This window comes from Rutilus rutilus, assembly GCF_951802725.1.
Source record: "Rutilus rutilus genome assembly, chromosome: 15".
In the NCBI taxonomy this organism is placed as follows: Eukaryota; Metazoa; Chordata; class Actinopteri; order Cypriniformes; family Leuciscidae; genus Rutilus; species Rutilus rutilus.
In genome coordinates this window covers 33577919-33603795 of record NC_140220.1, presented here as the reverse complement: position 1 = coordinate 33603795, position 25877 = coordinate 33577919, and the positions used below count along the sequence as shown (strand labels likewise).

Genomic DNA, 25877 nt, shown 5'->3' with positions numbered 1-25877 from the left:
TGCTTAGTTCTCTATCCTGTTATTTTGGTGATAATAACTATGACTTTTCCCTTTCAGGAGAGACTCTGTAATGGTTTATCAGTCATGAACTGTAGACAATAACTCATTAACACAACATCAGCAACTGTGTCCGACACCACTGTCTGTTGCTCATAGTAACAGCAAAGATCTCTGATTACATTAATTACCCAGCCAAATATAAATTAATGTCTGGTTTAGAGACATTTTAATTATTTAAACAGGCACCAGTTTTACACAACCTTGCATGCCGATCTTTTTGAAAAGATAATTGTTTTGATGTAAATCCTGCTGAAAAATCGAACTAAATCTACAGCTGGTCTCAACTGGTTTAAGCTGGTCACCCAGCCTGGTCTTTAACTGGTTTGGCTGATCTCCCAGCGTAAGCAGTTGAAAAGTGCCACAAAAATCCCTCTAAAACAAATCATGTCAGTATTTTCATTAGTTATCACCAAAACAACAGAGCAGTGAACTTTGAGTACAAGCATCAGATTGTTTGTTGTGGTTTACCTCTCTTCTTTAGAGAATATTAATTTAGTTTAACTATAGACCTTATGCGCCAGAGAAACGAGGGTGCCCGCCATCTTTAGAATATTGTCTTTTAACTTCCGTTTTTGCGGTCGCTCTGTATATTTCTATGGCATTGCTGTTCAGGAGTAATTCGTTTTTGAAGTGGATTTACTTAATGTAAAGTTAACGAAAGTTATCATGAGGACTGTAATGTTTAAAGCAGATGTCTTAACAAATGTCAGTCGACCGGGAATATTTTAAAACGAGCCGTTCATTAATAAACACGCAGAATCGCTGTGAAAATACAGACCGGAAGTCAAAAGACAACGAGCGCAGTGCTGAAAAGGGGCGGGGCTACATATGACACCAGGAGGACATCACTAGCTTTCGTTTTTTTTTTTTTTTTTTTTTACTTAAGTATTTGTTTCAAATCAGATTCACATGATCTATCAAAGATGAATTAATAATGACAAGGATTATAGTGTTTGGTATTTTAACTCACAGGTATTTTATGGACATGAGCAGAAATGCTAAAATGAGATGCCTTTAAAAATGAAAAACACCATCGTTCCCTTGTAGAAAAAAAGATACAAGACAATAAAACCAGTATTGCCTTTTTAAACTAGTAAACCTTTTGGTCTTCTCACTTTGTAGGACAACCATATTGTGTATGCAGTTTGGTTACACTTCATTTAGATAGTCCACTTTAGACATTCTACTAACTATAAGTAACTTTACAACTACATCAACTAACTCTCATTAGAGTATTAGTAGACTGGGTTAGTATAATAAGTTGACGTACTTGAAATATTGCTTCTAGTCAGTGGAATATTTTGAGTGTTAGGAGATATTAAGCAGACAGTCTACTAATACTTTAATGTAAGGATGCACCGATATGAGAATTTTGGCCCGATACCGATAGCCGATGATTCTTTATATTTGAATGCCGATAACCGATATATTGGCCGATAAACCTAAAATCCAAATTTTTATATAATTTTTGAGAGCCTGATACAAAAACAAAAGTCTCACCATTAAAAGCCATTTTCTCGTTATAGTTTGACAGACTTGAGCTGCTCATGTTGCACATAACCGTATTTTCCCTTTTTTAAAGTGATTTCAATCATAATTCAAGCAATTCAGAACCATCATGTTGATCAGTGCGCATCTGAAGAGTCTCAGCTGAAGGAAATAATACATTATTTATCAGCTTTAATATATATGCCAAATTTTCTTACTGGGCCGATAACGTTAACATTAAAAATGAACCGATATTGGCCGCTACCGAAATGGTGGCCGATATATCGTGCATCCCTGCTTTAATGACTAATAATACTAATGACTAGTGAGTAAAAGAAAGCTACAAAGGGATAACCTAAACCTGTTCCAAACAACCTAAAGAAAGAGAGAATGAGAGAAGGAATTGTTAGAGAGCCACAGACCTGTGAATGCGCTCAGATTGTCACCCGCACACCCACTCCACACAGACTGACCTCCAGACAGTCATCAGTGACCACACACACACCACTCATCTCTCCTGATAAGACAGAGCCACCGTTCTCTGTTCGTCTGAGCTCAGTCAACGGCAGTGACCTCTGCTGCCCGCACAAGAAGATGTAAATTTCGCCTGGCAGCCCAGATGTAGAATGGAACGAAAGATGTTTTAAGTGTACCGTCGTGAGCTGCAGGCTTTTGTACAGACCCGTTTCTGATTCACGCAATATTTTGAAAAGGACACAGTGTGTTCAAGTGACCTATTATGGTAATTTGCTGTAATTCTCAAGAGCACCACAAAGTGTTATTGGTGCCCTACTTGTCTAGTTACTGTACAAAGCCTGTGGAATACAATTAAGGGATAATGATCAGTCAGTCGGTCCTTAACTTAAATATTGCTTGGCTACTTATACTCAATAAATAAACAAATGATTATGGAATGTGAGAAGAATGAGAGTGCAGAGGGATGAGTGACTTAAAGGGACAGTTCACCCAAAAATGAAAATTCTGTCATTTTCTCTCTCATGTTGGTGTTTTTGAAGAATGTTTCAACTTCAAATCTGTCCAAACCCGCCTTGACTTTTATTGTGTGTACACAAAGGCACAGAGACCTTTTGTAATTGATCTTTTTTGTGTGTCATAATCTGGAATAACATGAGGGCGAGTAAATGATAATAGATTTTTCGTATAGATCATATCCCTTTAGGAAATGTTTTGCAGTTTAGCAGTCATTATACAAAAATATAAAATTTCAGAACGCAGTAGTCAACCAATCAGAATCAAGTATTCCAAAAAGGCATGATAATGATACTTTTTTTTTTTTTTTTTTGTGTTTCTCATTCTAACTGTATGACACCATTTTGTATCCTAAATGGTGGTGACCATTTCTCCATTTCATGTCTTTTTCAGTTGCCTGTCTGCCTGTCATTTTGTGTCCTCCATAGTCAACTGTCATCCATTTCTTATCCTGGACTCTGACTGTTCTGACAGGTGTTGGATCAGTGGCGGTAATCCATCCTCCATTCTGTGTCTTTGATTAAAACTGCACTAGTTTCATATGTGTGTTCATATCCTTTATTAACCGTCTTACATTTTGTGTCTGACCACAGGTAACTATGGTGAGAGTGGCATGGAAGCCTTTAAGGAGCTGGCCGCAGAGGAGGGTCTGTGTATCGCACACTCTGATAAGATATACAGTAATGCTGGCGAAAAGCACTTTGACCGTCTGCTTAATAAACTGCGGGAGCGTCTGCCCAAAGCCCGCGTGGTCGTCTGCTTCTGTGAAGGAATGACTGTGCGCGGCCTGCTGATGGCCATGCGGCGCCTTGGGGTTGCTGCAGAGTTCCAGCTAATTGGGAGGTAAGGTTTTACCAAGAAAAAATGCATCCCTGAGAACGCTTAGCTATAATTTGCTCATGTTCGATCACGTCAGAGAGATAAATTGCGAGCTTTGAAAGAGACACAAAGGGCAAACGAGTCAAAATGACACCCACACTGTCTTGCTCATGGTTATATCACAGTCGAATCATTTTTGGTGGAGCAAAACACTTTTGCATATTGTTTGCAAAATAAGCAAATATGATTCTTATACTGTCAATAATTAGTATTACATTTTATGTGAGTGCCTGTGTGTTTCCAATCATGGCGAAAGAAGAACAGACATCGGAATGCATGGAAATAAGTGTTGCTACTGAATACAGAAGTTTCCAGGGAAACCAGATGAGATTAAATATGAACATTGTGAACAGAGGCGCTTTTCACACTTTTCGCCACTAATGAATAATTTGTGATTCAGTAGCTGGCTCACACATCCCTGGAAACTGCCTCCTGCTTCCTGCCTTTGTCTTATATGGTGTCAGTGTTTGAGTGTATGTTTGGGTGCGTGTGCCAGAAAGGCTCGTCACTTGATTTTAGATCAGGCATGGAAAAATGCTGTGGGCTGAGTATTAAATATTCAATCTCGCAGACTCTCAGGAAATGAATCTGATGGCAAATAACAAGAAGGCAAGCAAAATTTGATCTTTTGGTAAACCATGCATCATGTCATCACTTGTGAATTGAACACTAAAATATAATATATTTATCATATTATATATAATATTGTTAACTAAAACTATGTTTTTGGCAATTGAAATAAAGCTATAAATATTAGATGAAAAACTTGGTCCTCGCACCATCAATGCTAAAAAAGAAGAAGAAATATTGCCTTGACATAAATGGGTAACACTTTAATTTACAATCCTGTTTCACATGTGCATGCTATGTACTTATTGTAGTAATGACAATAACTGGGTAATAACTAGGTAGTAAGTAATAACCCTGAACCTACCCCTAAACCTAACCTTAACCCATGTTGTTACTTTACATTACTCAGTATTTTCGTGGGTAAGTACACTGTAAGTACCTTAAAAGTGCATGTACTGTAAAATAATGTGCAACCCATAAATGAGGTGACTAAGAAGTACTAAAATTGCTGTGAGAATATTGCATATTTACATATTGTATAGATTTTTTTTCTGTAATCAGCTGTCATCTTGCCATTTGTTTTTAGATGTGTGTCTTCATAGAGAAGAATAGGAGTATTGTCGGTCACAGAAGTGTAGAGCATTAAATGTAATGTTTTACATTTTCATATGTAATTTATTCCTGTGATGGCAAAGCTGAATATTCAGTAGTGGTCAACATATATTTTGGCCGATATTTTTTTTTTAAATATCCCTGAAAAAGAAAAACTAGAAATGTTGCCCTGGCATAAATGAGTTGAAGAAGTACTAAAATTACTACACAATAAAACTGAAATAAAAATAAATTAAAGCAAAAAAAAAACAACAAAAAAAAACTAATATAAATGATAAAACCACCTAAAAATTACCAAAATTAAAATGAAACCTTAAAAATATAAAAATAAAAACTAATCATTAAAATAAAAGCTATCATTAAAGGGTTAGTTCACCCAAAAATGAAAATTCTGTCAGTAATTACTCACCCTCATGTTGTTCCAACCCCGTAAGACTTTCGTTCATCTTCGGAACACAAATTAAGATATTTTTGATTAAATCTGAGAGCTGGCTCACTCCTCCATAGGCTTATGGACACTATAACTTGCTGGCCCATAAAATGTATTAAAGACATCGTTAATATAGTCCAAGTGACTCCAGTGGCGCAATCTTAAGTTTATAAAGTGACGAGAATACTTTTTGTGCGCTAAAAAAAATAACGACTTTATTCCACTATTCATTTCATTCTCTCTCTGTGCCTCGAGTTAGTTTACGTAGTGTTTTTGCGTAGCGCGTCTGTGTTGCACGTCACCACGCATCACACACATGACCAGCATCGCCCAATAGTGAGCCTACGTGGTGACGTGCAACACAGACGCGCTACGCTTAAACACTACGTAAACTAACTCGAGGCACAGAAAGAGAATGAAATGAATAGTGGCATTAAATGTTATGTTTTACATTTTCATATGTAATTTATTCCTGTGATGGCAAAGCTGAATATTCAGTAGTGGTCAACCGATATATCGGCCGATATTTTTTTTAAATATCCCTGAAAAAGAAAAACTAGAAATGTTGCCCTGGCATAAATGAGTTGAAGAAATAAGTTGAAGTTCAAAAAAAAAAAAAAAAAAAAAAACTAATATAAATTCTAAAACCACCTAAAAATTAGCAAAATTAAAATGAAACCTGAAAAATATCAAAATAAAAGCTAATCATTCAAATAAAAGCTATCATTAATATTATAATAAATATTATTAAAATAACACTGGTCCCCATAAGCCATGCCACCACAATACATTTAGTTCTTTATTTGCTACTTCTTGTTATTGCGAGTCTCTAGAGAACACTCTTTAAGAGTGAGTGGTCTGAAATTTCCTAATATTTGCAGAATTCAATCGCTGAGTAAATAAGCTGAATAATGACCAGTCAGCCAGTCAATATCGCAAAGAAGAAGAAAAAAAAAAACCTTCAGGGACCCCAAATGGGTAAATAGTGTTTTGAGGTATTGTCATATAATCAAAGATATTACACTTTCCTCACAGTTCTGGGTTTGATTCACAAAGGCTATTCTTTGATCGTTCAAATTGTCTGATAGCGAAATCAGAGCAATGCTGGATAATATTCACGGACGGAATCCTTGCAGACTTGAAGATCTGGAAATGGATTGTAGCAGCTATCTTGTTTAATCTATATCAAGACAGCATCTATAGCCCACCCACGTACAATCACAGACAGGCCATCATATTCAGCTAACAGACTTTCTAGGTCAAAACATTGTGTCTGGCTTTTCGTCTGCTTTCGTGTTTGCATGACCCTGTCTCATTCAGTTTTCAGTTGGGTAATAGAAACGAACATGTGTGTTTTCATCAGTACATGTTTGAGAGGAAAACAGAGGGGAAAGAGAGAAAGAGAGAGCTGAACTGCTTTTGGGAACTAATGGAGATTTATTCATTAAAACATGCCTTGCATTGTCATGATAATCTGAGTCCAAGCCTTCAAGCAAGACAGTTGATGATGTGTATCTGAGATAGAGATGGAGTGAAGGAGAAAGAGAGTGTGATTAAGAGAGAGAGAAAGAAAGGGAGGGAGTATGTTTGGAGAGCTCTTCTGTGAAAGAGGATGAGGTCCAGGTGTTCTTCGTCCTCTGCTTTGTTTATTCTTAGCCAGCTCATGTCTTACCAAAAAGCAGGCTATGTAATTTTCTACAGCAGTTGAAAAAACATCGACTTTGTAATTTCTAATCAACATCCTCAGTCTCGCAGGGAGCTTCCCTTATTACATTTGATTCCCCTACACTGAGGCACTATATGTTTACCTCTTAATGATCAAATTAAATTCAATCAAATTAATTCGAACTTCTTTTTTAGTGTCCCATACAGCATGTGCCCCAGAGATATTTTCATATAGGCACATATTATTGCTCTCAGGACAGAAGAACAGCATCAGCTCTTCAGTGTTTCAGCTGTGTTGTTTCAAGCACTAACAGGAATCCAAATTAAATGTTTAAATAGCAGCGCTCTCCTCCCCTAGTGCCTTCTGTGTTCCTAGTTCCTAATCTTTTTGCGTTTTCCCTCCAAACACTCCTTCTCCCCTCTCATTACACATTCTTCTAAGATCAGTTGAAAGAAGAGAGAAATATATTTTTCAGAAATGAAAATGTGAGTGCTTCTCCATCTTTAAAACTCGCCACCTGTACGATTGCTTAATGGTTAAAACAAACTTAAAACAATCTTAGTGGTTGTTAGTGCATTACTTTGCCATATTTGGTTCCTAGATTTCATCCTTCATGCAATGTGTGTGTGTGTGTGTGTCTATATATATATATACTGTATATATGTGTATACATACATATTGTTATTACTGTACAACTTTCCACTTTCAACTTGAGCGTCCCTGAGAAGCCCTCTCTCTTTAATTAGCATCACGCTGCCTCTCAGCTCTGCTCATTCTGTGAGAATATTGCATATTGATTTTTTTTCCTGTAATCAGCCTTTTTTTATTATTTTTTCCTGTAATCTGTTCATTTTTTTCCTGTAATCTGTAATTTACAAAAAAAAAAAAAAAAAATCTGTAAATCATGACTGTAATAAAAATGTCATGATTTTTGCCAATATTTTTATTTTTTATTTTTTATGTGTCTCTTTATAGAGAGAAATTAGGAGTCTTATCAGTGTGTCTCAGGAGAATAGGCCATTATTTGCATGGAATTTGTTTAGGTTAAATATGGGACCACTAACGTGCGAAAGTTTTGGGTCAGTAATATGTTTTCTATTTTAATATTTTACATTTTCATATGTCATTTATTCCTGTGATGGCAAAGCTGAATTTTCAGCAGCCATTACTCCAGTCTTCAGTGTCACATGATCCTTCAGAAATCATTCTAATATGATGATATCAAGATACATTTCTCATTATTATCAGTGTTGAGAACAGTTGCGCTGCTTAATATTGTGGAAACCATGAGACATTTATTTCAGGGTTATTTGATGAACAGAAAGTTCAAAAGTTTTTTTTTTTACATTATAAATGTCTTTACTTTTACTTTACTTAATTTTTTTAATCAGGTTGTTTTATGTTTTGTTATGTTTATCATTAGGAGGCAATCTTAAAATGTTAACCCCTATTTCTATAGGTTTGTAAAATAAACTACTGATAACCGAAAAGTAATTATTTGTTGAAATTAAAGTTTTAAATGATCTTTTTATAAGGCATAATTATATGCCAACATATGTTACATTTTATGTTATTTATTATTTGTATACAATTGTATATACCAGTAAATAACTTATCACTTAGCAAACTGGAAAAGGACATCTGTTTCATAGTACGACTCATCAACCATTGATAATAATAAAATGACTTGAAGTGCTTGGCCTTAATTTATCTGATTTTAACTATCAGTACTTTTAATGAAGCATTATGTCCTTGAGATCCACTCCTACTTCTTTTTTTACCCTTTCATGTTCTAAACTTGCCATATGACTTTAGCACCATTCTTTACCACGTTTGCATTTAAGTGGGTCATTTACTCAAAGGTGCGTTTGAACTCTCCAAATAGCTTTTCTTCGGAGGTTATTTTCTCTTCAAGTAATGTGGCGAATTGGATTCAGCGTTCTTTAGCGCATGCAGTGCTGCGTGATTGCCTGTGACCTCCTTGTAGAAGTTATCATCTACGGATATTGCGGTTTTGTAAGAGAACCGCTCTCGTAAAGCCCCACGGAGGCTAATTCTCAGGAAACATCTCTTTCTCATTAGCCCTCCATTTTGAATGTATTAAAAGATGTATTAGTCATGAGGGCGAACAGAGAGTGAGAAAGAGTGACTGTAACAGGTTTTCGAAATATCTGTGTATGGGAAGTTCCCACATTTGGCTGCAAAATCAGCTCATTAGAGAAGTAGTTGGGATGGAACAGTAAGTAACTCTTTTAGTGAGATTCTGCCTCAAAAATAAGCCAAAAAGGAAGCTAGCCGGGTTGAAGCATTAACATCACAGTCTCTGGGAAGCTGCAGATATAAACCTGTTTGTGTTGACCTGCCAGTCTTTAGCAGCGCTTCACAGATGCTCTGATGCCACTTTCAAGTCTTTAAAGTTCAAACAGCGACAGCAAAACTACATTAGAGCGAGGAAAGCCTGCAGGCATCCCAGCAGCCCTGTCATTGGAACTGTATTACACCACGTCCCATAGGACCTAAAGCACATCTGTTTGCGCTCAACCTGCTGTTGTAATGTTTAAGAAGTTGATTTTACACTATTTACTTCATGTCACTATATATGCAAGTTTTGCCCCGTGCGAATTCAAGGAATCTTAGAAAGAGGCTGACATTGAAAGGTTTTGGGTATGAATGGACTGATTTGGGTTTTTCGGAGAAAAAAGAGGCATGCAGAGAGGACATGAAAAAGTCTCGTGATGTGTGTGTGAATGTGAGAAGGGGAGAGAGAGTAATGGAGGCAGATGAAAGCTGGTGAGGGGCGAGCGAGAGCGGGCGTGATGGGGGCTCCCAGCAGCAATGCTGCTTGTGAAACACAGAGCCAGGCTGCTGCTAACTGGAGCGCCATGAATTAGTAAAGGCTTCTGGATGAGTTCTAATGGCCCTCAGCCTAAGCCTGCACTGTCTTACTCAGTCCTCTAGAGAGGATCGAGCAACAGTCAACCAAAGCACACATGCACAATATACTGGATTTGAATGAGTAATGAGGGAACAGAGGATAGGAAGAGAGAGCAGAGGAGGACAGAAAAGGAGAGCATTTAGTCACCATTGGCATTAGTCGGATAAACATTGTCTGCATCCACATGTGCAGTTTTGTTATTGCATCTTTAGATTGTTAGTGTTTCCTGCACGCAACAACAAACACAGTGCAAGCCGGGATGTTTAGTTCTTTATCAAATTACTCTTATGAACTGGTTCAGTTGAAAAGATTCAAAAGGAAAGCCTTGATCTTGCTTGCAAGTTAGCAGTTTGAATCCGAATCATTCAGTGAATCAGCCAAAGCCAGAGAGTTCACAATTGACTCCCTCTCTGAACTGATATTTTTCAGTTTCAACAAATATCTGATTCAAAATGAACTGGTAACCGACCGTTACTGTTATGTGGTATTTACATTAGACTGTTTTACTGACGTTTTGTTTATATAACAATGCAATATAAATGTACAGTATAAACATACACTACCATTCAAAAGATTAGGGTCGGTAAGATTTTAAAATGTTTTTGAAAGAAGTCTCTTATGATAACCAAAGCTGCATTCATTTTATTAAAAATACATATAACTTTTAAATATTTTTTTTGACGATTTTTTCCTGCCTTTATTATGATAGGATAGTATAGAGTGGACAGGAAGCAAGGTTGGAGAGAGAGAGGGGACGGGATTGGGAAAGGTCCGCGAGCCGGGACTCGAACTTTCGTCGCCCGAAAGCGCAACTGTCGACTTTAAAATGTAATTTATTCCTGTGATGGCAAAGCTTCAACAAAACAAAGCAGAACAACAAACGACACCCTGGGGACGACCGATGGAGGAGATGGAGACCTAGGTGGAGCCGAAGAGCCCACGTGACATCACTGGCACGGGAGATCGAGGTGGAGTTGCGGCGACGAACGTCCAAGGTGGAACCAGGGAGCCTGAGGACTGATGTGGAGCTGGTGGGACTGAGGACGAAGGTGGAGCCAGGGCAAAGGCGGAGCCAGATGGAGCCGAAGGTGCAGGCAGGACGACATCTGACCAAGGCGGAGCTGGTGGGAAGAGGGAGCCCGGTGGAGCCGTCAGGGCGATGGTTTCTGGTGGAGCCAAGGGAGCGAGGAGCCAAGGCGTAGCCGATAGGTCGACAGGCCGCAATGGGAGTGATGGGTTTGTAGGCTGGAAGCGGAGCCAGGGGAACCTCCTCACTGGACGGAGCTGTAGAACTGAAGCACCAAGGCAGTTCCTCACGAAAAGGTGTTGGAGATGCAGAGAGGCTGAAGGGAACCAGCGGAGGTGGGGCTGAGGAACTGGCTGATTTGGGAAGAGGAGGTGGGAGAGGGAGGCTGGTAGGGATCACAGGGAGCACAGGCGCCAGTGGGCTGGGCGGAACCAACGGAGAAACAGGAGATTCAGGGCTGGGTGGGACCAGTGGGGGTGGGAGAAACAGAGAAATATCTTCCCCAGACACCTCCAAATTTCTTCCAGAGTCCATACAAGACATTATCCACAGAGGCGGGGTTGTGGGCGAGGCTTCCCTCCATGCCATGCCCTCGAAATCCACAAGCACTCCCTCTAATTAATTGGACGACAGGTGTAATAAATCAAACAGAAACAAACTAGGACAACTAGGTCAGCTGACAGGGAACACGGGTAAACAGGACAGAACCAAAAACACAATGAAACAAAGTAAAAACAGCATACATGTTACACATGATCCTTCAGAAATCATTTGAATGTGCTGATATGCTGAATTATTATCAATGGTAAAAATAGTTTGGCTGCCTAATATTTTTGGATACATTATTTTCAGGAATCTTTGATGAATAGAAAGTTCAAAAGAACAGGACGAAAAGTGAGGATGGAGAGAAGAAGAGAAAATAAGTGGTAAAAAAGAGGGCACAATAACAATGTGCATTGAGACGATGCGAGAAACGAGAAGGGGAAGGTGAACATGTTGAGATTAATCTACGCATAGAAATAGGGAAGGATTGTGCCGTGATGAAATCAAACAGCTCCTGTCCTCCTACAGTATGGGCCATCACCTCTCTAGTTAGCCTGTCTTCAGCCTCAGGACACTGCCATATCTGCCTATCATAGCAGCACACATGAGTTTCTACCTGAGCTTCAGCTCATTCATTATTCATAGAGGTTATAAAACTCTCTGTAGAGCTCTGCTCTATCTAATCTCTACCATTTTCTGCTCTACTGTGGGGTGCAAAGCTGTTTAGGGAGATGCATTTTAGGTCAAAGCCTCTAAAGGTAATTTTGTCTAATTCGCTGTATGAAACCACATGGAGGAAGGATGGGCGAGCAGAGAATGATGAAGATATTGAATAACAAAACAAAATGAGCAAAAATTTGGCAGTAACTGTGAGAAATATGTGAGTAGTGAAAGAGGAGAGAAAGAAAATGGGGTCCAAAAGTATGCTTCTAATTTAGTAATAAATAAATAATTCAGTTTATTTATATTATACATACATTTATATTATTGGCATAATTTTTTAAGTGAGAAGATGACTTGAAAACATGAATTTTCTGGTTAAAACCAGACCATTCTCAGTAGTAACTGAGTTATGGTCTGGCAAAGCTTCATTAATAACTCATTTCCAAAGGGGCGTCACCAACGGGCGTCGCTCAAATGCCTCTGGGCGCAATTGGATAGACCTAAAACCAATCAGAGCGATCGTCATCGTGTAAAGCCATATGCTGCGTCCCAATTCGCCTAAGTTACACTACGCCATAAAAGTATGTACTCTTTTTGTGAAGAAAAGGTATTTACTTTTGAATGTGTAGCAAAAAAGTAGGCAAGCTTTGGGACATACTACTTCGTCATCTTTATCGGACGGATCTGTTGCGTGCGTCCTGTCACGTAAACTGCCCTGTCAATCATCTTGTCACAGTTAAAATCCTCTATTAAATCTAATTTAATTTCCTACCGTTTCGGAGAGAAATGTAGTAGCACGTTCATCTGCCAGTGGGTCTTTCATGGAGACTGTCCTCATGTGTTTGCAATTTGAATATAATAATGCATTTAAAAGTCACCAACGGACTTCGCTCAAATGCCTCTGGGCGCAATTGGATAGACCTAAAACCAATCAGAGCGATCGTCATCGTGTAAAGCCCGCCTCAACGTTTCTGATTGGTGCCGCGATTTCGACGGATTAGAAATGGGCTTGAATGAGCTCTTTGCCAGACTACTTGCAGAGCAAATCTTAATTTGCTGGAAGTTGTCTGGGTTTTCCCAGGCTAAATGTCTTAGTCTCAAGGAATAGAATGCTGCTGTCATTCAAGAAATTTTAATGTATTTATTTGTTCAGAAGTTCCATGTTTACAAAATCCTTAAATGTTCTGTTTACTTCCAGGATTAAATTAGATCAACTAAACACAACCACTCACACTGAAATGCTTTGGTGCCCACTGGTTTACTGAATCTCTTCTCATTTGTATGAAAAATGAAAGCTGCGTTTATACAAAGAAGCTGGATCGTTATGACACAAATTCCTCATCCTCTGACATGTTACGTTCTCTCTTTTCTTCTAAAGCGATGGCTGGGCAGATCGTGATGAGGTGGTAGAAGGATTTGAGCAGGAAGCAGATGGTGGGATCACAATGAAGTTGCAAACGGAAGAAGTTCAGTCATTTAATGAGTACTTTCTGAAGCTGAGTTTGGACACCAACACGAGGAACCCGTGGTTTGCTGAGTTCTGGCAGTACCGCTTCCAGTGCCGCATTCCTGGTCATCCCCAGGAGAACCATAACTTCCAGAAAATCTGCACAGGTAAACAAAGAACCAAAAATGATATCAGTATGAATATGCAAGATATCATTTGATATCTAATAAGAATATGAGTAACATTTCATATTAGGCTAAATAAAATGAAGGAGAACAAGTAAATGTGATATATTTGTATAATTCTGTATATTATATTATATTATATAATATACACGTATATTCTTGTATATAGTCTGTTTGGCAATTGAATGAAAAAGATTTGTTATTTTGCATAACTGATGTCTGTCTGATCCAATTATTCAGTTTTCAGGAAAATATTGTGTGCATGATGACATTTGACTGAATTATGTATGGTAACTCTGTATATTTCCCTCCATTTTTTCCATGTTATTATCCTCTGGTTGGCGCTTTAAAAAGGTGACATAGGTAAACTGAGTTGTACCCCCTCATCTTTTGTGCTTTTTCCAATAATTTTCACCTTTGCTTGTCCACATAGAAATATTTTTTTTGTCCTATACATAATATTGTATTGTTGAGAGACAGTGCTTGAGAAAACATGCTGCTTCTCCCTCAGTTAATAAAAACTTTATTTTGCATAACAGTAATCAGACACATAACAAATATAATCTATATTGTAATTGAATCACTAGAATCCTAAGACTGTAGTAATGTCGGTTCGTTTTTGATTGCTTTAATAAGCTTAAAGTTTGTTATTGTTCTCTTCTTCTGAAAGACACTCATGGTGGTAAGTGAGAGTTGATGAGAGACATTATGATGTTATGATACCTGCACTGAAGAAGCACTTCACTATGGCAACAGACAGCACAATAGGTTGGACTGTGTTTGGCTTATTTGATTGGCAGAGCTATTCTCAGTTATGAAGATAATGTACAGTTCAGAGAGGTACATCACATACAGTGAAGATGGAAAATACATCAGTTAGTTTCATCATTATCATTTATTAAGCTGCTGACACTCTGTAAAATAAACATATCCTGAACTACACTAAGGGCATTGAGCTCAAAGTGTGCTATGATTTGTGCTAAGGCTGTTCTTTGTCTCACGTTTTACTGTTGTAGCCTGACCATGCACTTGGATAGGCATCAGATTGATATTGATCTTTAACTTTTGATGAGCTGTATCTCGAGAAGACTTCAGTTTAGTCTAAAAGTCAAGCAAGGTCAGACTGTATGCTGCCAAAGCAAGATATCAGTCCAGCTTTTCTGTGCTGCTTGTAGGGTTGGCTTGATGGCACTCAGAGCACAAGAGAAGCTTGTTGCACAAGGAGAATATTCCGTCACAAAGTGTGTGTGTGAAACTGTGTGAATGCGCAAAAAAAGACAGTCACAGAGTAACGAGGTATACCCACACCGTCTGCATGCGTGTAAGAGTGAAGAGTTCACTTGGATGATTTATTCACTGCAAAAAATCAGTATTTTTGTTTTGTTTTTCCTGTACAAATATCTAAACATCCTTTAAAGCAAAACTGGATAAATTATTAAAACTTATTTTCTGTGAATTTAGTTTATTTTTCTTACCTCATTGGCACATTATTTTAATGTTTATATTTATTTTCTTGTTTTAAGCAAAAAATCTAACTAAATTCTGATTAATTTATGCTTAAAACAACAACAACAACAACAAAAACATTTAACTAATGGCAATGGCAGGTTTTTTTTTTCTCATGTGAATATATTTTGTTTTAAGGATGGCATTTTTACTGAAAAACAAGACAGTGCACAACTTCCAGAAACTGCATTTAAATGAGAATTCTATTTAATGAATCTATGATTTTATTTCTTGCCTCTGATCTCTCTTGAATGTAGCACTGGAATGGCTTTTCCATCAGCTGGCTTATGAATATGGCTTTTTTTGCAGTGGCTTGCCAGTGCTAAGATTTGAAACTAAGTGAACGCATGTAGTTTGCCAGCCTGCCAGCAGGACTCTCCTTCCCTTTACTCACTCTTAGTGACACTCTCTAAATGTGATCATATTTTTAATATTAGGGGCATACAGTTATATATAACATTTAGACAAAGTGACATTCTGCCTTTAGTCAGTCTATAATAATGAGAAAATTTGCAACTTTTTGGTTTGACAGCACAGAGCCTCTGGCTGAATTCATCTAGTGTCAGAATTTTCTAATTTTTCAAATGGCAAGCAATTCCAACAGATATACATGTCAAATCCTGGATGGATGGAGGCAGAGTGGCACAAATATGAAAATAGTTCTTACTTTAATCTCACGCACTTGTTTAAAATCTTTCCCTGACAGGAAATGAGAGCTTGAAAGACAACTATGTCCAGGACAGCAAGATGGGCTTTGTGATCAATGCGATTTATGCAATGGCTCATGGCCTTCATGATATGCACAAAGAGCTGTGCCCAGACGACGTTGGCCTGTGTGAGGCGATGGATCCCATTGACGGCAGTAAGCTGCTGGACTATATACTCAAGACCTCCTTTGCCGGCGTATCTGGGGAGGAAATCTACTTTGATGTAAACGGAGACTCGCCTGGGAGGTAAATGGCAAGACTAATATGTACTAGTGCTCTGTTCCAAAACCTAGTAAGCTACCTGCCCCTTTAACTGCTCTTTCAGTGCTAAAATAGTTCAGAGTAAATAAAAATGGACTGTTTACCCCAAATATGTGTATTTTTATGGATGTGTTTATGCAACACGTTAACCCAAACATGTGCTGAAATTCTGCTGGAAAAAAACAACCTCACAAACAAACATTTAAACTAGCCTATTCTGGTTTGCTGTTCACTGCTGACCTCCCAGCCTGGCAAAGCTGGTGTTTAGCTGGTTTAACATGACGGACAGCAGGTCCTTAAGTCTAAAAAGTGCCCAAAGCCACTGTAAAACAAGCCTGTCCAGCTACCAGCTGATACCAGCTTATAACTTAGAGTAAAATTGACTGTGTAACCCAATATTTTTGTTGTGTATTTTTTTATGCTTGGAGTATTATGCTGTTAGCTTAGCAACATGCTAACATCACAAACAATTGTGTGTGGAATTGCTGCCTATGGAGAGTGTTCCAAATCTGATATTTCAATGAGTTTTAGGAAGGTGTCTTAGAAGGAAGCTGTCTTAGTACAAATCCAGCTCACTAGGTTTAGGAACAGATCTACTTTAAAGGTTGTATCAGCGATTTCAGGCCCAAACATAAATGATCACATTCATCTAATCTCTCCTAACGATCCGCTAGCTGCCCGCCCCATAAGCAGGCTGTCAAAAAAACGCGTCTCTGTAGGCAGCCTAGGCTCTGAAATCTGCGCACAAAAACAACTGGTTTCACCAACCACTCAAAACCAAAATAAATAGTGTTCCAACCAATCACAGACAGGGGGTGGGGTTTTGCGCTCGTGCGCGGCTGCACGCATTGGTTGTTGGTTGTTGGTTCCTTACTGCACGCGTTGCACTGGTTGTCGGTGATTGGCGGGCAGCTAGCGGATCGTTAGGAAAGATTAGATGAATGTGATCATTTATGTTTGGGCCTTTTTTGGGCCTGAAATCGCTGATACAACCTTTAAAGTCAGTATGACAACTCATACCTGAATGGCCAGTGTGACACGGACCATTGTGAATACCCATTCTCAACTCAAGGCCCACAAGATCCACTTTCCTGAAGGGTTTAGCTCCAACCTTGATCAAACACACCTGCCTTGTTATAGTTATCCTGCCTTTGATATCCCACAATCCTGTGCTTTCCCTTCTGTGACAGTTGAACTAAAAAATAAGACATCTAAAAGTTGCGATTGGTGTTTTTTTTGTTGTTTTTTTACCAATGTTTTCTCACTTCTGACATGACCTCTGATGTCATTTCTAGAGAGAAATAATATTGCAGTAATTAAATATTTGCTTAGTTATCACCAAAGCTTGTTCTATTTGGCTGTAGATCATTAAACCGTAACGCTGCCTCAGAGGTCTGTCTGAATAGGTACCTCCGTGCAGAATCGCTGCCTACAAAGTCATTGTCTGATAAGGCAGACCTACATTTTCGGACCCAGCCCTTGATTAGATTGGTCAGGTGTGTTTGATTAGGTTTGGAGCTAAACTCAGCTGTAAAGTGGATCTCAAAGGCAATAGTTGCCCTGCCTTACTCTAAGGCAACAATTGATCATCACCCTCAGGTTAGATTTGGCAGTCTAACCAACACATGCAAAGAGGTGCATATCGGATGGTAATGGGCTTGGAGTGGAACAGATTGCCTGTCTCAAGGAGATGCTTCAGTCCTCTCCACTCCAATACCATGATGCGGTCAGCTCCTGTCACCCTGGCTATACATGAACAAAAGATGACAGCTCCACTGCTGCCAAGACTGCCACGGCTTTGTGTACATGTGTGCGTTTGTGAAACTTTGCCTCATCTGTAAGATAGGGAGTGTCATTAGTATGGATGAGTGGACTGAGCACTCGGGAGGTTGTGGATTCATATCCCAGGTGGAGGATGCAAAGTTGAGAGACTTGAATGTGTGAACATGGTAAAAGTGTGAACTCTGCCTCTTGCTAGTCCCGAGGCTTCAGCAACACTGAGCTACTTATTATGGAAGACTTGCTCTTTTTCTTTCTCTTTTTTTTCCTACCCATATCATTGCCTCTCTGACTTTTTCTTCTATCTAAGGTATGACATTATGAATCTACAGTATGTGGAGGAGATTGGCCGCTTTGATTACATTAAGGTTGGGTCGTGGCATGAAGGTCTCCTAAGCATCAGTGATTACAAACTCATGACGAACCGCACCGAGATGGTCCGATCTGTCTGCAGCGACCCATGCTCCAAGGGACAGATCAAGGTGTGTATGTGCCATAATTATGTATGCATAGTACATCATTTCTCCAGATGAAAGCACTTTAAGTCTGAAGTGTGCGGTTTTTGTTTGTTAAAATACGTTGTAAGATTCTACTTCCCTGAGTGTGTTGCTTCCCTGAGCTATCAAAACATTGTTCTGCTTGTTTGGGCTTCCCTCACCCAGCCCAATGCAACAAGATTAGTTCAACCCAATTTCGTGAGTTAGGGGCGGGACCATCCGTTTGATTGTCCAATGACAGGGGATGGAAACAATCCTTATACAGTAATGACATATTTCAGATTTATGGTTTCCAGTTTAACCTTGTCAATGAACACATCTGGGGTAAGACTTTGCAGTAAGGTTGTACACTGCAAAAGCAAAAATACTATTTTTGATTTTGTATAATTTTTCAGTTAAAAAAATGCAAAAATATTTGACATCAAATTTACTTGAGAAGCAACACTATGATACTTGTGTTAATGAATATCTTACATTTTAGTTTTTTTTAAGTCTTCAGTCTCAATATTTCACGCAAGTAAATTAATATCTCAAGAAAATGTATAATTTGTATCATACAATCCATTTATATAAAATAAATAACTAAAATATACATAATAATAATGTAATAATTAACATGAACTTACAATGAGCTAATATTTTTGCGGCATTTATTAATTTAGACTAATGTTACTTTCTATATATACTAATACCAATATACTGTAAATAAAAGTTTCCATTGTTAGTTAGTGCGAGATCAATGAAGTTTTAACTTTTAACACTCAGTGTAAGAGCTCTGGTTTTCTGATTGTAGGTTATCCGTAAAGGTGAAGTGAGTTGCTGCTGGATCTGCACTACATGTAAAGATAATGAATACGTTCAGGATGAGTTCACCTGCAAAGCTTGTGACCTGGGCTGGTGGCCGGATGACGAACTGGCAGGTAAGAGACTTTGTGTACATATTATTCACTCTCCCAGTTATCCACACATCTATTAAAATAGCTCTTTATTCAAATACTTAGACCACTATTTCATTGAGAATAGCTCAAACTCAAAAATTTTAATTTGCTGTATTTTGGCAACGTTTATGACTTTAGATTCTGTTCAGCCCATTTATCCTGCCGGCTCTTTTGCTATCACTCCTCTCTATGCCCTTCGCATCCTACTTACCCAACACCAACACTTTCTCTCCCCCTGGGCTGTGAGCGCCGCGCGTTATTTTGACAGCTCTTTGCAGCAGCGAGCAGAGCTGGATAACGTTGAGGTTGGAATCCCATTAGTACCCAGCAGCCGTGTGTCAGGCTCAACAGTTTCACCACAGAACCTGAGCAGCAACAGGGAATTCTGATTACCAGAGAGACAGACTGATCTGAGATCGAGAAAAAGCTCTGTCATAGTGAATGAGAAAGAGAGGCCCTTCAGAGATGTATAGAAAGCGCTGTCATAGAGAATGAGAGCATTAAGAATGCACACAGAAAAAGTGGGGCATATGCTTAAGGGTTGATGACACTCTTCTATTAATTTATTCAAAAATATATTAAAAAAGTAATTACCGTTACATTACTGTTTTTTATGTCTTAAAGAAATCTAAGGCTGCATTTATTTAATAAAAAACAGTAATATTGTGAAATATTACTACAGTTTAAAACAAATTTATAAAAAAATAAATATTGTACAAAATTTATTTCTGTGATGTGAAAGCAATATTTTCAGTAGCCATTACTGCAATCTTCCGTGTCAAACGATGCTTCACATTCTGATATGCTGATTTGGTGCTTATCAGTAATATTTTTGTGGAAACCATGATTTATTTATTTTTTTCAGGATTCATTGATGAAAAGAATGTTAAAAAATAAAATATATATTTCAAATAAATACTGTTAATTTTAACAATGTAAAAGTATTCACTGTTACTTTCGATCCATTTCAATGCATCTATGCTAAATAAAAGAATCCATTTATTTAAAAAAAATCTTACTGACCCTAAACTTTTGAAAGGTAGTGTACATATACAGAAACTTGAATAGACCTCTCCTATAAAGAGCATGTTTTCATTTTTAACTGTCCGGATATAAAAAGAATATTTAAAAAAAACAGTCATTTTAAATTAATAACAATCAAACTTTTCTTGAAAGTCACATCTGAGTTTTACCATATGAAACCAACATATTTTTAAACTAGATTTTTTAAAGATTTGTCCATTTTCTTTATAATTTATCCAATGTTATTATAACATCAAAACTCACACGCATAGTATATAAACCACATGTTAGCGATTCAATCTTAAAGGGATACTCCACTTTTTTTGGAAATAGCCATATCAGCCTAGAAAATCACAACTTTTCATTTTCCGTCGGTCTTAGTACACGATGTACCTACAGAAGAGTCAAGTTTTAAATAGGAAAAATATCAAAACTCTTTGGTCATTTTTTTTAGAGAGATGCTAATGGTTCGATTCAATGATCTATGCTAAGCTATGCTAAAAGTGGTACCGCCAGACCCGGAGATCGGCTGAATGGATTCGAAACCGGTAAAACTCAACTGTTTAACTCTGGGGGAGTTGTAAAATGAGCCTATTTCCAAAAAAAGTGGAGTATCCCTTTAACCAAGAAGATTGGCAGATCCAGAAGTCCAATTCTTTGTGTCTCGTTGTCCTGTTCTTCATTTATTTTCCACCCATCGTGACTTCCTATCTGCTTGTTTTATTCCAGAATGCAAGCCTCTCCCACTCAAATACCTAGAGTGGAGCAGCGTGGAGTCCATCATCGCAGTGGTGTTCTCCTGCCTCGGCATCCTGGTAACGCTGTTCGTCACCTTCATCTTCATCCAGTACCGTGACACGCCGGTGGTGAAGTCCTCCAGCCGTGAGCTCTGCTACATCATCCTGGCGGGTATCTTCCTTGGCTACATCTGCCCCTTCACACTCATCGCACGTCCCACTGTGTTCTCCTGCTACCTGCAGCGCCTCCTGGTGGGCTTGTCGTCCTCCATGTGCTACTCCGCCCTCGTAACCAAGACCAACCGCATTGCACGCATCCTAGCCGGCAGCAAGAAGAAAATCTGCACACGCAAGCCCCGATTCATGAGTGCCTGGGCCCAGCTGGTCATCGCCTTCGTCCTGATCAGTCTCCAGCTGGCTGTGGAGGTCACGCTGATCGTGCTGGAACCCCCCGAGCCGGTGAAAAGCTACCCCAGCATCAGGGAGGTGTTCCTCATCTGTAACACAAGTAACGTGGGCGTAGTGGCTCCGCTGGGTTACAATGGCCTGCTCATCATGAGCTGCACATACTACGCCTTCAAGACCCGCAACGTGCCGGCCAACTTTAACGAAGCCAAGTACATCGCGTTCACCATGTACACCACCTGCATCATCTGGCTGGCCTTTGTTCCCATCTACTTCGGCTCCAACTACAAGATCATCACCACCTCTTTCTCTGTCAGTCTCAGTGTTACCGTAGCACTGGGCTGCATGTTCACACCCAAGATGTACATCATCATCTCCAAGCCTGAGCGCAACGTGCGCAGCGCCTTCACGACCTCAGACGTGGTTCGTATGCACGTGGGCGATGGGAAGCCAGCTCCCTGCCAGAGCAACAGCATCTTCAACATGTTTCGCAAGAAGAAGAACAACAACAATGCGACCGGCAGCACCAAGTGAGTGACACCTAATAATAGGTTTGAGTCACATTTCTGAAATATCAGCTAAATGCACATACAGGCTATGAAACGTATGGAAATAAAATAATAGTATTTCTTTCTCAGTAGCACACCAACAAGTTGGACTGCAGTGATAGCACTGAAAGTGTTCTTTCTAGCATGTGTGTGTATTTGAGTTGTCTCTCCCATGTTTTTCTACCTGCTGCAAACCAAGAGTATGTACGTAGCATTTGGCTAGGGACTGACACTATCCGGTCGTCCTCTATCTGTGCTGAGTCCTCTTCCAAAAAACATAACCTAATTTTCATCAAACTACCCATTTACTTAGTCCCTCTCTCTCCTCCTCAGTATTAACCCACTTCACAGTGTGCCTCCTCCCCCCATGTCAAACCTTCTCCTGACTAAAAATTTAACCCAGTTCTCTGAGGCTGTATCTCCCATACCCTATTCCCTTCTAATGCCCCGTTCACGCTGACAATGATTTTATCACTGGAGGTTGCTGGTTGACATTCCTACAGCTCGATGCCCCAAAGTTAATGGTGGGCTTTAGAAAATCTAATCACAAATTAGATGTATTTCTAACAAAAATCTGATTAATTCAAAATAAGTATTTGGAATCTTGTCGAGTCGCTGCTCATTTGCATAAACATACATTTGTCTTAACGTTGACGCATCACTTGGTTATCGCCACATTAAGTCGATGCTCATTTGCACAAACCTTAATGTTTGTAAAAACTTTGGTAACTGCATTGAGTCGCCGCTCAATCGCATAGACTTAAACGTTTCTCTAAATTGACGCGTCACTGCACACACCCACATCGCATCGCATCGCCAGAGTCTATTCACTCTCATTGAAAAAGAGTGACTTCCAGTTTGGTGCTGCAAATCACTGTCTGTGTGAACGCCCCTTGATTCTGATGCAGCTTTCAGCTCTGAGGCCTCTCTGTCCGGTTAACTTAATTACACTAAGAGCGGACAGCGAATGCCACGTTGATCTGAAACTGAGGGGAATTCCATGAAACCCTTATTCATACTGCATGACGTTCAGTTTAAGCAGAGCAGTGCAGTGAAGGGATGGCAGAGAATGAGCGCCATCGTGGCTTTCATAATGCTCTGTAAGCAGGCCATTATGAGCATATGCAATTAGCATGTTTGAGGGAGGTCTCTGTCAGCGACTTCATGAATTAACAATGTTGAGTAACGCATCGTGTGCTAACCCTAATCATGAGTTTTATGGCTGATAATTGTATCAATTGTATGAATGATGACATGCATAATGATCATTTTTCTGTCATGTTCTTCTCTGTCTCTGTGTCGCATTCTGGTGTTTCTCCATGGGAATAACATTGGGTCTCTGTTTCATTCATAGTCCTAATGGAAAGTCTGTGTCATGGTCTGAATCAGGTGCCAGACCCCAGGGGAGGGGGTCGAGTGTGTTCCACAGACTGTCTGTGCATGTGAGGAGGCAAGCGGTCGGCCAGAGTCAGATGGCGGTCATACGACCCCTAACTAATGCCTCACAACCCCCCCAGTCTGAATATGATGCTGGTCTCAACACCCCCCCCAATGGCTCTCACCCCGAAGACAAGGAACTCTACAATCTCAACGAGGGGCACGATGTGGGTCCCCAACATCCAACAACCCAGGAGGGAGTGGTACCACCTTCCTATTCCCCCCCTAATTTAATAGACCACAACACTGATTGTCCTCAAGGGGGGCCGGTGGACACTCTGAGCTCTACAGTTCCTAATTTTGAGCAATTTGTAATTGGCACGGGCAACAAGTCAAGCCCCATCGACTATAAATTGTCCACCAATCAGCTGCCTCTTCCCTTGCAGGGAGAGGCGTTCCCTGTGGAAGGTTCTGAAATGGAAGCTCTTGACCTCATTCAGGGGTTTCTGTGTGAGAGTGCCACACAAGAGGAGGAGGAAGAGGAAGGTGTGGAGGAAGAGTTGGCACAGAGTAAGCTGACTCTGCTCACTCCACCTTCCCCCTTCAGGGATTCGCTTCGGTCAGGGGAGTCCATTCCCGGATCCCCCGGCTCTGATAACAACCCTCCCTTTTCCATAAATATGAACTACACCCCAAAACAAAGCTCTTTTACGCTGTAAAAGCACACGCTCAGGACGCCGCTGTTTATTAATCGATCACTGCAGGATATAATTTGCTTGCTTACTCGGCTATCTCTGCAAGTCTTTGTCAAAATGTTTCAGAAAAGCAAGAAGGACCATAAAATTAACAAGTGGGAGATCCTGTTGGGAATATTTTTCTCTAAGGCAGCGCTGGCAGCATCCGTTTTCCAAAAATGCTGCAGAAAGTTGGAGTGCCAAATATTATTGTGTTGCTGTGCCCGAAATCCGCTGGCAAATGACATCACAACAGTCCAGGAGTGATAATGCTAGCTTGCTGCTTTACTATTACACTCTTAGCAGGATGAGACACACTTTCTGGGATTTTGTGCTTTTGAACAATGTAGCTGGACTTGGTTCTGGTTAAAAAGTTTACTTACTATTACTAACAAAAAGTCAATGATGGAAAAATGAGGGTTTGTGGATGTAGACAGCACTGAGACATAAGTACAACACACACATCTAGTATCAGGCTGCTGTGTGTGGTTTTAGTATCTGATTTCCATTTTTAAACAGTTTTCAGTAACTGTGGACAAGTCAGAGTGAAACAGTGAAACCATGTGTGCACAATAACCCTCACTTGGTTGACTGGATGAGTAAATATGGAGTTTCCCAGCTAAGGTATTTTCCAATTTCCTTGTGGCTCCCAAATGTAAGTTTCAGTGCTTTTTGCTTAGAGTCAAAGGCAAGAATGCTGATTGTAATGTTAGGTATAGAATACTTTTTAGCTTAAATGTGGAGCCAAGGTAAATAAAAGAAACTGTGTCATGTGTGAACTCATCCTTGAAAATGGGAGCAATGTTTTCAAACATTTGTATACTGTTCTGCCATCTATCGTTTTCCACACAGATGGTGTCTTTGTATTTCTGCTATATGTTTCTATGATTAGAATGTGAGATATTTGTAAGTTTTAAAAAACGATGTCTTATAACTTGCTCTTTGTGATAAAGGGACGTATATGGTGGCACTGAAGCTGGAGGAACTTTTCAGCAACTTTTACAAACTTTTAAATGTTCCATTTTTAAAATGTATCTATGAGTAGTTGCTTCTAGTGGTAACTTGTAGCATTTACTGCCAATTTTGCGTAGGATTATCACATGAATTTGCGACTGTAACGCTTTAAGTTTAACAGGACTATTAGGATGCAACTCTCAAAAGAACAATATTCTTGAATATCTTACATATTGTAAATGTTAAAATGGATTGTAATATTAGGTATTTTAGTGTAAGTTGTTTGGGAACAGAATAATTTGCTCAATGTAATTGACAGATCACCTGTTTACATGGTTAAATGAGGGAAATGCTCTTTTTGCCAGGACAAATCATGCTGTAAAATAAATATTTTATATCTAATGCTGTCTTTAGTTTATTCTCCAACTTTTCAGTGTAAGACAGAGCTTGGTGCTTAAATGGATCCAGAATGAAATGCACTTAGTTTTATGAATTGCAAATACAAGTGGATATTTTAATACACTATTAAAAGGGGTGGTATAATGCCCTTTTCACAAGATGTAAAATAAGTCTCTGATGTCCCCAGAGTGTGTGTGTGAAGTTTTAGCTCAAAACACCACACAGATATTTTTATATAGCATGTTAAAATTGTCACTTTTTGAGGGTGAGCAAAAACGCACTGTTTTTGTGTTTGTCCTTTTAAATGCAAATGAGCTGCTGCTCCCGGCACAGGGGGCGGAGCTTCAACAGGACAAATCCTTTTACCTCACACAGACATGCACTGAAAAAAACGGAGTCAGACAATAATGGATAGACTCAAGAAGAAGTGACAACATGTAGAAGCAACAGGACATTTCTGAACGGTTAGTTGATGAATTTATGTAGTTTATGTGTAGTATCTTCTAGTCATTGATTA

General features: G+C 39.3%; 1 protein-coding gene and 1 long non-coding RNA gene across 4 annotated transcripts in view; one reads left to right on the top strand and one right to left on the bottom strand.

The window, feature by feature from the left end:
• Positions 1-25358, top strand: part of grm1a (glutamate receptor, metabotropic 1a) — a 29492-nt gene extending 4134 nt beyond the window's left edge. The window contains exons 1-8 of one of the 3 annotated variants that reach the window (XM_084432754.1): positions 2639-3029; positions 3132-3381; positions 13242-13477; positions 15708-15954; positions 18059-18230; positions 19039-19165; positions 20936-21878; positions 23251-25358. In XM_084432754.1, the coding sequence (XP_084288880.1) occupies positions 2894-3029; positions 3132-3381; positions 13242-13477; positions 15708-15954; positions 18059-18230; positions 19039-19165; positions 20936-21878; positions 23251-23992 (2853 nt within the window). In that variant the 5' untranslated portion in view covers positions 2639-2893 and the 3' untranslated portion in view covers positions 23993-25358. Of the gene's footprint in view, positions 1-2638; positions 3030-3131; positions 3382-13241; positions 13478-15707; positions 15955-18058; positions 18231-19038; positions 19166-20935; positions 21879-23250 lie in introns of those variants that run through there. The other 2 variants (XM_084432753.1, XM_084432755.1) reach the window with 2 other exon arrangements.
• The window catches only part of LOC311305195, a 13137-nt gene continuing 589 nt past the window's right edge, over positions 13330-25877 (bottom strand). The window contains exons 2-3 of the long non-coding RNA XR_014629981.1: positions 19395-19548; positions 13330-13469 (exon numbers count right to left, since the gene is read on the bottom strand). This is a non-coding gene — a long non-coding RNA (uncharacterized lncRNA). The remainder of the gene's footprint in view (positions 13470-19394; positions 19549-25877) is intronic.